The 12,578-nt window shown below is 41.4% G+C and overlaps 1 protein-coding gene across 2 annotated transcripts in view; it reads left to right on the top strand.

Annotated features, from left to right (window-relative positions):
• The window catches only part of TMEM255A (transmembrane protein 255A), an 88,699-nt gene that overhangs the window by 63,181 nt on the left and 12,940 nt on the right, over nt 1-12,578 (top strand). For both annotated transcript variants that reach the window (XM_074208325.1, XM_074208324.1), the window contains one exon: nt 2,819-2,962. In XM_074208325.1, coding sequence (XP_074064426.1) covers nt 2,819-2,962 — 144 coding nt within the window. The remainder of the gene's footprint in view (nt 1-2,818; nt 2,963-12,578) is intronic.

Here is a 12,578-nt window from a genome sequence, read left to right as displayed (position 1 = left end):
CAAGGCCCAGGCATGTTTGGGTAGGACGTTAGTGATGGGTTAGTGTTAATGGACTTGTGCCTACCACCTGCTGCTGCCTCTAAAGCAGATGAATCCCCCATTTTTGCACCTATACCTCCTCCTTCTTTCATTTTCTGGAAAACCAAAAGGATGCTGAGAGGAAATCTCTTTGTGTCCACTTTAAAGGAGCAAAAAGAGAGGAGAGAAAATTTTAATTATCTATGTTTATGCAGGTGAAGGAGTCTTGAAAAGATTTGACTCTTTGGAAAAGTTCCCTCTTAGAGACCAAGAGAGTAAAGGAGAGGGGAGAGCAGAGGAATAGATAGAATTCATTGATGTATTTCCATTGAGGGGGAGCTGCAGGGCTCCTGTTAGTCAGAGGATTCTACCTTTTGAAGTGAGATGGAATCTTAGAGACCTTCTCCCTAGTCATAGGAGCCTAAATTTAGAACTAGAAAGGATCTTGGAGTCTATCAGGTCCTGACTGCAATCTTTACCAAGCAGGAAACTGAGTCTCAGAGAGATAATGTGATGTTAATCTTAAGCCCAGTGTCAAGGGTTAAACTCAAATCCAGAACCTTAGACTCCATCAGTCCTTCTGTTACTATTTATTATACTAGGCTTCCTCTTTAATAAGGCCATGAATTTCTCTTAGTGAGTACCCATGATTAGTTCAAAGTGTGGATGGGCCAGCCTTATATAAGGGTTGATATACTCTCCCTCTCTTGACCTGATGTGCCTGCAATTAGATGTCCATCTACAATCATTAATAAGTGCTTACTGGGTTCCAGTCACTGTGCTAATTCCTGAGGATACAAAGAAAGGCAAAAGCATGACCCAGCCCTTGAGGAGTTTCCATTCTACTTTGGGAGCCAACATAGGAATAACTGTGTCCATACAAGATTTATCCAGAGTAGGTGGAAGGTGACCTTGAAGGCAAGGCAGGGTAGAAGATAGAACTGGCCAAAGCACAGGAAGTAAAGATTCATACCTTACCTGGATCTTAGAGTAGGGCAGTGTGATGCAGAAGTACATTCGAGGCATGGGGGATGGCCACTGTAGCTTGATCAGAGAAGAATGGAAAGAGGAATAAAGCACAAGATAATGAAGGGGGTAAGTGATAGGCATTTATTAAATGTCTCTTCGACCCCAAGCATTATGTTAAGACCTTTACAGATATGTCATTTGATCCTCAATGATGACTGTTAAGGTAGAGAGGGGTCAGGTGGTAAAAAACATGAAAACCTTCATATTCATTCCTTTGCACATAGGAAGTCATAATGTCCTAGCATCAGGATTTTTTTTTTACCTTTTTGGGGGGGTCTTGGATCCCCTAGGCAATCTGGGGAAGCCCTTCTCAGGATCATGGTTTTAAAGGCATCAAATAAAATACAAAGGAAGCCAAAGCCAATTATTTTGAATTACACCTATCAAAAGAATTTTTTAGGGGGTGGCTAGGTGGTGTAGTGGAATAAAGCACCGGCCCTGGATTCAAGAGTACCTGGGTTCAAATCCGGTCTCAGACATTTAATAATTACCTAGCTGTGTGGCCTTGGGTAAGCCACTTAACCCCATTTGCCTTGCAAAAACCTAAAAAAAAAGAATTTTTTAAAACAATGTGGTGGAACTTTAGGAGAGAACTTAGAAATAAATGACTTGATGAGATCCCTTTGGATGGAGTATTATGGTACAATAGGAAAAACCTTAGTTCTGGAATTAGAGGAAGTGAGTTTCAGTTCCACTTCTGACAGTTACTACCTGTGTGGTCTTGGGCAAGTAAATCACTTCCCCTTCCTGGATCTCAGTTTCCTTTTCTGTAAAATGGGGGAATTGGACTAGATGGATTTGAAGTTCTCTTCTAGCTCTGGATCTAGGTATCTATCAACAGGAGACAAGTGGGGAGTAGAATTTAGGGCTATGAGAGATGCTGTGGATCACCTAATCCAATCTCCTCATTTTAGATCATCATTAAGGTCCCTTCCAGCCAGGAGTGTGCTAGTAAATGTTTAACAACTGACTGTCCAGGTGAAAAAAAATGTATGCAGGCCACATTTTTGTATTTAATCTACATTATTAATGTTTTCTCTATTGCTTTCTCAGATCTAGACAATTAACAAAGCAATAAATCAAGATTTCGATTTCTAGCATTTCTGAGGTGCACATGGTCACATTGATTTTTTAACTATCAGACTTCAATATAACTGCTTCCAGTTCTAAGTGCCATGATCCCCTGATTACAAGATATAACAGTCATGGCCACTAAGGAAGGACTTGACTCACTTGAATCACTGTACTGAAAATAAGAAAAACCAAGGACACTGATAAATTTTGGTTAAGAAAAACCTTGACCCAAGGCAGAAGGATACTGTTTTTAAAGGTAGATCTCGCTGCTAAGAAGGGAGTCAAAGAGGGGGCAGTCAATCAGTATAAAATGAAAAGAACTCATCTCAAGTTAGAAATAGCCAAGAGTATTAAATGATAATGCCAGACAGGAAAAACCAATAACAGGACTTTTGTTTATTCCCACAGAGCATTCTTTTTATTGCCTTTATCAACTTTTTTCAAAAAGAACTGGGCTTTAAAGAATCAGCAAACCATCTAATCTAACCCTTTCCTTCCTCCTCTGGATAAACCGGGCATCCAAGGTTTCCCCACAAGCTAGTGGCTAAGAATTTGCACCCAGATACCCAAACTCCCAGGCATATATACCATGGTGCCCCTCATCTACATGGTTTTTAGAAAACAAAACCATTACCTAGTCCATTCAACTTTGAATAAGGACAGTTTATGAATCATTTGTTTGTTGTTTTTTAAACAGACTCCTACAATTCCAGCAATGAACTGTTCGGTGGAAAGTGCCCATCCGAGGGTTTCTTACTACTCACGGCCTCAGATAGCATCGTACAATACTTACTACCATAGTACGCCCCATCTGCCGCCCTATTCGGCTTACGACTTCCAGGTATGTTTCATTAAAAAATGGCTTACTTCTCTCCTTCCTTATGTCCTTCCTTCGTGTCTCCTTTTTTTCTTTCCCTTTACTTTTTTTTCTTTTTTCCCCTTTGTTTCTTTTTCTTTCCTTTTCTTTCCCTTGCTTTCCTCCTTCCTTCTTTTATTCCTTTTCCCTTCCTTCCTTTCTCTCTTCTTCCTTCCTTCCTCCCTTCCTCCCTCCACTGTTCTCCCTTTTTCTTAATAATCACTTTAAAAGAAATTTGTGTTTTTCTCATTGGTTTTGACATGAACTTCATTTCCAAAAAAGATCTCTCCTCTCTCCTCTCCCCTGGCTCTCTCCATTTCAGAGCAAATCTAGACCCTAGATTCCAGTCTGGCTAGTGTAACATAAACAAATGTCCCCAACCACTGAGGTTCTTCACCTGTGACGCTTTGACACCTCTGTGGCTGAAGAAGGAACTCAGGACCTTTCATTGCCCTAGTTTCTATCACTCTGACTAAAATAGGAAGAAATGGATATTCTTCTTAGCAGTTAACTTTGGCATTCTCTGGCTCGGGGGATTCAGCTGTGCTTCCTTAGAATGGTTTCTAACAATGAGCTTGGGGGACAGCCAGGGAAAATGTCCAGAGACCCAAAACAAAATGCCATTTGCAAGGGACATCAATGTGACCAGCATCCCTAGATCAGAGGGAGGAGATAAGGCATAAGAAGACTGGAAAGATAGAATGGAGCCAGATTATGGAGGGCTTTGAATACCAAACAAAGGATTTTATAATAAATACTAAAAATAATGGAGAGCGGGGCAGCTAGGTGGCACAGTGGATAGAGTACCAGCCCTGGAGTCAGGAGGACCTGAGTTCAAATCTGACCTCAGACACTTAATAATTACCTAGCTATGTGACCTTGGGCAAGTCACTTAACCTCATTGCCTTGCAAAAAAAACTAAAAAAAAAATTAATGGAGAGCCCACCAGAGTTGTATGGGGATGGGAGAAGAATGATTTGGTCAGTCCTATGCTTTAAGAAGATTATTTTGACAGCTGAATAGAGGATGGACTGAAGTGGGGAGGAGAGACTTGAGGCAGAAGAGACTGCCCAGCTGGCCATTGCAATGGTCCAGACATGGGATGATGAAGGCCTGAACCAGATTGGTGGCAACATCAGAGAAGAGAAGAGAAGAGAAGAGAAGAGAAGAGAAGAGAAGAGAAGAGAAGAGAAGAGAAGAGAAGAGAAGAGAAGAGAAGAGAAGAGAAGAGAAGAGAAGAGAAGAGAAGAGAAGAGAAGAGAAGAGAAGGGAGTGTATATGAGAGGTGTTACAAAGCTGGAAATGACAAGATAATATGAGATTGGATTTGGTGAGAGCTAGTAAGGAACCGGGCTGGACCCAGACTATGGCCCTTACCCTCTTGTTGCTGTTGTTGTTTGTTCTTCATTCTTGAAGAAGACTATGACATCAGAGAGGTGTTACCATGACATGCACGTGAATTGGCTTTGACTGAGGGGGGCCTGTGCTAAGTCATCAGCCTCATTATAGTCATGGAGAAGGTAGGAGGGGGTGAGGGTTTAGGGGAAAACATAATGAGTTTTGTTTTAGACATATTGAGTTTAAGAGGTCTACTGGATATCCACTTTGAGATTTCCAGCTGTCAGATAGAGATGGAAATCAATAAGATAGTAGGCTGAGATAGCAGTCTTGCTTTATCTTTCATTTAAAAGTGCTGAGTTACTAAACCAGCTCTTTCAGAACATCATTCAGAAGAAACAAGATAGGTAAAAGGTAAAAGGGGAGTCAGGGAATGGGTAAAGAAGTATTGTATGTTAAGGTACACTTATGGGAAGAAATTCTGAGGGAGAGGGAATGGAAAGGAAAGTTGGGCATTGGTTAGTCAATTCTCTGGGCAGGCACATCTTGTCTCTCCAGACAAATCTCATTATTTTCTTCTTATTAAAAGGTATTGTCAGAATTCCCTTTAAGTGTTTGCCAACTGAGGCAGCTAGGTGCTGCAGGGGATAGAGCATTGGCCATGGAGTCAGGAGGACCCAAGTTCAAATCCAGCTTCAGACACTTAAGAATTACTCCACTGTGTGAATTTGGGCAAGTCATTTAACCCCATTGTCTTGCCAAAAAAAAAGTTCCCCAACTTCCATGGACTGAATTTATCTGTAAAATTCCATGAGATCCTGTGTATCTTTCTTCAGAATCTTTTGAAATTTGTTCTCCATGAAACCTAGTTTTTTGTTTAGTCCGGGGGTTTTGGTTTTTGTGGGGGAGTGGATTTAAGTGACTTGCCCACAGTCACACAGTTAGTAACTATTAAATGCCTGAGGATGGATTTGGACTCCTGTCCTCCTGACTCTTGCTGCCCCTAACCAACCTGGTTTTTAAAAGAGATAGAGGTAAGTCTGAGTAACACAGGATGAGTATAGGTTTGTAAAAATAGGGTTAGGAGTGTCCAAGCTAAGCTCAACAACTCCATTTCTTTCTTTTTTTTTTTTTGAAAGATTTTATTTATTTGGAGTTTTACAATTTTTCCCCTATATTTGCTTCCCTCCTCCCACCCCACCACAGAAGGCAGTCTGTTAGTCTTTACATTGTTTCCATGGCATACATTGATCTAAATTGAATGTGATGAGAGAGAAATCATATCCTTAAGGAAGAAAAAGAAAGTATAAGAGATAGCAAAATTACATAATAAGGTAACGGGTTTTTTTTTTTTCTAAATTGAAAGTAATAGTCTTTGGTCTTTGTGCAAACTGCACAATGCTTTCTCTGGATACAGATGGTATTCTCCATTGCAGACAGCCCCAAATTGTCCCTGATTGTTGCACTGATGGAATGAGTGAGTCCATCAAGGTTGCTCATCACCCCCATGTTGCTGTTAGGGTGTACAGTTTGTTTCTGGTTCTGCTCATCTCACTCAGCATCAGTTCATGCAAATCCCTCCAGGCTTCCCTGAATTCCCATCCCTCCTGGTTTCTAATAGAACAGTAATGATCCATGACATACATATACCACAGTTTGCTAAGCCATTCCCCAATTGAAGGATATTGACTTAATTTCCAATTCTTTGCCACCACAAACAGGGCTGCCATGAATATTTTTGTACAAGTGATGTTTTTACCCTTTTTCATAATTTCTTCAGGGTATAGACCCAGTAGTGGTATTGCTGGATCAAAGGGTATGCTCGTTTTTGTTGTTGCCCTTTGGTCATAATTCCAAATTGCGCTCCAGAAAGGTTGGATGAGGGGAGGCTAGGTGGTGCTGTAGATAGAGCACCGGCCCTGGAGTCAGGAGTACCTGAGTTCAAATCCAGCCTCAGACACTTAATAATTACCTAGCTGTGTGGCCTTGGGCAAGCCACTTAACCCCATTGCCTAGCAAAAACCTTAAAAAACAAAAAAAGAATGAAGAACAGAAAGGTTGGATGAGTTCACAGCTCCACCCACAATGTATTAGTGTCCCAGATTTCTCACATCCCTTCCAACTTTAATCATTGTCCTTTCTGGTCATAATGGCCAGTCTGAACAACTCCATTTCTAAGCAACGTTTTTAGAAAGGAAAGGATCAAAGTTGGGACAGGACAGCTGCTTGGAATAAATGGGACCATGATAAGTGACTACAGAGAGAAAACAATGCTGGTTAATTCCTTGCTCCCATCTTCTCTGCCAAGGGGAATGATCCTTGTGCTGGAAATGCCAAAACAATATGGCCTCACATACTTACTAGCTGTGTGAGACCCTGAGTAAGTCACTTAACCCTAATTGCCTCAAAGAAAGAAAGAAATCCTAAAACAAAAATGACTAAAAGGGAATTGGTACCTAAAGTAAGGAAATAATAAGAGAACCCCTAACAATTCTTGATGAGTTTAAGTCACCAGGCCCAGAGGATGAAAGAGTGGGAGAACATTAAATGCTAAGCCACTATTAGTGATATTTTCAAGACTGTGGAAGATGGGATAGGTACCATGGGCCCGGAGAAAGTTACTGCCCCAATTTTCAAAAAAAAAAAAAGAGACCAGAGTTGGTTAAACTACAGGTCTGTGAGCTTGAGATTTTTATTTTTTTTTTTTGTGGCAAAATCCTAGAATGGATTGTTAAAGAGTTACTGAACATCTAGTAAAGAAAACAATGATTTTGAAGGGCCTGAGAGGTTTCATCCAGAATCGTTCCTGCCTGGCTAACCTCATTTCCTTCTTTGGCAGGATTCCTTAACTAACACCTCAGGGGAGTGTGGTGAATGCAGTTTACTGGGCTTTTTAGCAAAGTATTTGATAAAGGATCTCATGAGGTTCTAGTAGCAGATATGGAGAGATGTGGATTAGGTAGTAATCCACTTAGATGGTTTTGAAACTACTTGAATGACTGGACTCAAAAGAATTGTTTTTTTAACAATTTGTTCTGAACCCCGCAGGTGTGTGCTACACTACCTGGGAAATCTGGGCTGGTGAATAGTTTTATCAGTGGCTTGGCTGTAGGCCAAGATAGCACACATCGCTTTTAGAACTTCTACAGAGCTAAGAGGGCCAACACACACACATACACACACACACACATCAGATGTGTGACAAAGTTGAAATCTGAAGAGAATTCTGACAGATTAACACACTGGACTAAAAAAGATGAAATTCCCTAGTCACAATTTTTACACTTTGGTTCCAAAAATCAAAAATCCCAAGTGAGGGAGACGTGACCCAGTGAGTAGAGAGCTAGGCCTAGAGTCAGGAACACCTGGGTTGTTCAAATCTGGCCTCACCTACTTGCTACTGTGTGACCCTAGGCGAGTCACTTTACCTTTGTCTGCCTCAATGTCTCAGCTATAAAGTGGGGGTAATAATAACACCTACCTCACAGGTTGTTGTGATAACCTAATGAGGTAAGATTTTGAAAAAGCTCTTGGCACAGTGCCTGCCTCCCAGGTGCCAGATAAATGTTTATTCTCATTCCATTTCCTTTTCCTATTGATATGTTGTCTGTTCATTAGAATGTAAATTTCTTGAGGTTAAGGACTGTTTCTGCCTTTAATGGTATCTATCCCTGGCCAGGTATGTAGTAGTTATTAAATAAATGCTTCTTCGTTTTCCTGGAAGCTCCGTACAAATCTGTTGTTGTTCAGCTGTTTTTCAGTCATGTCTCTCTTCATGACCCTCTTGGGGTTTTCTTGGCAGAGATATTGACATGGTTTGCCATTTCCTTCTCCACTCATTTTACAGTTGAGAAAACTGAGGCAAACTGGCTGGAATGACTTGGTTTTGTTCTACTTTCAGAGAGCTGCCAGTCAAATGGGGAGAGACAACATGCAAATGACTCTGCATGTAAGATCTATCCAAGGCACATTGCAGGTGATCTGAGAGAGAGAGAGAGAGAGAGAGAGAGAGAGAGAGAGAGAGAGAGACAGCATCAGCATTGGAAGGGACTAGGCCAGGATTCTCATAGAAGGTGGGATTTTAGCTGACCCTTGAGAGAATTCAGGAGGTCTTGATGAAGAGGGAGAGAGAGCTAATGGGAGACAACCAAAGAAAATCCCCAGATTTTGGGAAAGAATGGTGGGTTCGAGGATTGGCAAAGAGTCACCAGATCGTGAAGTACATAGAGGGGTGGAAGGTGGAAGAAGACTGGAAAGACAGGAAAAGACGAGGTTCTGAAGGACAGAGAATTTTCTATTTGATCCTGGTCATGACTGGGAATCACTGGAGTTTATTTAGTAGGGGCAGGGGAACGTGGTTTGGGGAGATCGCTTTGGCAGCTAAGTGCAAGCTGAGAGGGGTTTGAAGCAGAGAGACCAACCAGCAGACTATTGCAATAGTCTAGGCAAATTGGAGAGGGGTTAATCAATTTTCTGATGTTCCGACTCTTCCTTTCCACAAATTTGCTTTTTTTGATAGAGTTAGTCTCATAGAAGCTCAGACTGGGTATCCCTTAATTGATGACTATTTCTAGATTCATTCCTTCATTCATTCATTCAACAAATATGTATTGAGGACTAACTCATAATACTGTGCCAGGCCTCAGGCTGATACAGAAATGTACAGACATCACCCACCCCCGACCTAGCCAAAGTTGGTTGCCAATAGTATCATAAATATATTCTAACCAAAGCCCACATGATGTTGTGAAAATGTCAATTATCTGAGCACTCATTTGTCACATTTATAACACTGCTCTGATAGAATTAATCTCCCCTTTTATATTGTTTCCCTTGACTATTTTTGTAAAAATCAATGAATGATGTGAGAGAAATAAGAAATCTATAACAGATGAAAGAAATGAAAGCTGTTGCCAACTTAGTTTGTTTCGTCAGATAAAGAACTTTCAGAGTCTTAATCTGTACAAGGTTTCCATTTAAACAGAGTAGAAATACTTTGAGGACCTCATTTTAGCTTAAAATAAAATAAATTGATCTTAGGTTTCTCCTCTGTCAAATGGGGGGGGGGGGCGGGGTAAGCCTAGAGGGCTGAGGCCTCTTCTAGACTCTAGACCTAGGATCTTATGTGTGACCTTGACTAAGTCCCTTCCCCTCCCTAGGTCTCAGTTTCCTCCTCTAACAAGTAAGGGTGGGGTAACCTAGAGGGCCTCAGAGGTCAGCAGGCAAATCCTAATAGATGGATATCTATCTAGCAAGGAGCATCTGTTATTTTCCATTCACAAATGGAGGGTGGTATGTAATTACAAAGATCTTAAATGATACACATATCTGCATAGGATCGGTAAGGACAAATGACAAGTGGGAAAGGAAAGGAAAAGGGGAAAGAAGGAAGGAAGAAGCATTTAAATAGAGATAATTCTTGCTTTCAAGTTTATGAGGCACTAGGTAGCATAGTGAGATAGAGCACCAGCCCTGGAGTCAAGAGTACCTGAGTTCAAATCCGGACTCAGACACTTAATAATGACCTGGCTGTGTGGCCTTGGGCAAGCCACTTAACCCCATTGCCTTGCAAAAACTAAAAAAAAAAAAAGTTTTCCCAGTTGTTAAGCATTTATTTTTCCAACTCTCCAAATATAGAATGGATATTCTAATGAGGGTTACCACCTCTGTAGGAGAATTGGTGGCTAAGAAGAGATGAGGAAGCTACATTAGGAAGGGCTCTGAATATTAGACGATTTTATATTTGATTCTGGAAGTGATAAGGGTCTACTGGAAATGACTGAATGGAGGGGGCAGTGATATGATCAGCCCTGTGCTTTAGGAAGATCCATTTGGCAGCCAAAGTGGAAGAGAGACTTGAGGCAGGTGAGCCCCTCAGCAGGTTATTACAATGGTCCAGGTGTGGGAAGGGTAAGAGGGAGAGGAGGTGTGAAGAGGGTGTCCCTCAGATAATGAGGGCCTAAATGTGAGTAGTGAAAAGATCAGATTTCCAAAGAGTTGTGGAGGTAGAAATAAGATTTCACAGTTTATTGTATTAGGGAGGTAAGTGAGAAATTAAAGACACTGAGATTGGGAATCAGGAAGGATAATGGTGCCTGCACTGGAAATAGGGAAAAAAGGAAGAGAGGTCAGTTTGTAGAGGTTCAATGACGATGAGTTCAATTTTGGACATATTTAACTTGAGATCTCTCTGGCATACACAATTTGAAATGTCCAATTAGGAATTGGTAATGTAAAACTGAATCTCAGAGGGGGAAACTGGGGCTGGATATAGATCTGTTTAGAGATAATTATTAAATCCATGAGAACTTATGAAGTCACCAAGAGAGACCCTAGGGGAAGCTCCATAGTCAGGGGGAGTGAGATGGATGATGAACCAGCAAAGGAACAGGAGTGATGAGAGAGGTGGAAGAACCGGGGCAGCGTCATAAAAAACTTGAAAGGTTGAAGTATCTAAGACATGAAGATGGTCCATAGTGTCAATTGCAGCAGAAAGGCTGAGAAGGGTCAGGATTGAGAAAAGACCATCAGATTTGGCAAGTAAGAAATTGTTGGTAATTTTGGACAGAGAAGTTTCAGGGGATTGGTGGAGTTGAAAGCAAAGGTGTAAGCTGTGTGATCTTGGTTAAATCAGCTATCCCTCTCTGGGCTTCTACTTTCTCCTTTTTTTGTGAGGCAATCAGGGTTAAGTGACTTGCCCAGGGGTCTAACTAGTAAGTATTAAGTGGCTGTCATCACATTTGAACTCAGGTCCTCCTGACTCCAGGGCTGGTGCTCTATCTCACTATGCTACCTAGTGCCTCAGGCTTCCTCCTCTAAAAAGCAGAGGACCAGATGACCCCTGAGGGCTGTTCATACTTCCTCATTACTGATAAGGTCCCCTCTTACTCAGAGCTAGCTAATAATTGCTCACATTTATACAGTGCCGATTATGTACCAGGCTTACTAGGTCTCTCACAGTCACCCTGGGAGGTAGGTGCTATTATCTCCATTCTTGCAGATTGAGGAATCTGAGGCAATTAGAGGTTGTGATTTTGCCAAGGTCACACACCTGGTAATGAGGTTGGATTTGAACTCAGGTTTTTGTGACTCTGGGCCCAGACTATTCACTATGCCATTTAGTTTCCCTTAAGTAAGGTTAAAGAAGCAGCAATAAATAAAAGAGACTCATTTTAGCTTAAAATAAAATAAATTGATCTTAGTTTTCTCCTCTGTCAAATGGGGCGGGGGCGGGGGTCTAAGCCTAGAGGGCTGAGACATCTTCTAGCCTCTAGACCTAGGATCCTCACAGCTCACTTTAATGCAACATAGCAAGTATAGGCAGCTGGGTGGCCATGGAGAGAGCACCAGGTTTGGAGTCAGGAAGGCCTGAGTTCAAATGTGGCCTCAAAAATTTACTACCTATGTGACCCTGGGAAAGTCAAATAGTCCTTTTTTGGTCTCAGTTTCCTCATTTGTAAAATGGGGATAATAGTACCTTCCTCTGGGTTTTAGTGTATCAATTAAGGCATGAATTGTAAAGCACTTAGTAGGTGTTATGCAAGTGTAAGACATTATTAGTAAGAGGAGCAGTGAGTCTCAAGGATGAAATGAGATGAATTGCAGAAATGGTGGGCAGACCTCCAAGCTCTGGAGAACCAGTGGCAATTGTTACTAAAATCAGAGTGCTACCATCAATAAAAGTAAGGCTGTCTGTGAAGGCAGGGCAGGGGAAGGGGGAATGTTTAGGACAAAATAAGATGAGTTCGGTGTTAAACCTACTGAAGTTGAGATCCCAGATGGCAGTGGACAGACAATGGGGAATTCAGAACTGGAGCTCAAGGAGGGACTAACAATAATAGCAACTAATATATACCTCATGTGTTAATGGTCACAAAGTCTTTTTACAAATATCCTTATATTTTGCAGATTATATTTACAGTTGTACTATATTTGCAGGTGTTATAATATTTGCATATATTATTTCTTTTGCTCTATATAACAACTCAGGGAAGTTGGTCTATTAGCCTTATTTTACAGCTGAAGAAACTGAGGTTCAGGGCGAGGATTTGCCCAGGGTCACCCAGCTAGTGAGGGTCTGAGGCAGGATTCAAACCCATGTCTTCCTGGCGCTAAGTTCCTTCCTGTAGGCACTGTGAACCCTAGTTGCCTACAGGACTATTTATATTGACTTTAGAGTCATTTGCAGAGAGAGAATAATTGAGCCCTATGGGAGGTGATGGCTTCAATCCCGGAGAGATTTTGGGGAGGGAAGGTAGACAGG

Source organism: Macrotis lagotis, chromosome X, assembly GCF_037893015.1.
Source record: "Macrotis lagotis isolate mMagLag1 chromosome X, bilby.v1.9.chrom.fasta, whole genome shotgun sequence".
In the NCBI taxonomy this organism is placed as follows: Eukaryota; Metazoa; Chordata; class Mammalia; order Peramelemorphia; family Peramelidae; genus Macrotis; species Macrotis lagotis.
This window is presented reverse-complemented; position numbering and strand designations above follow the sequence as displayed.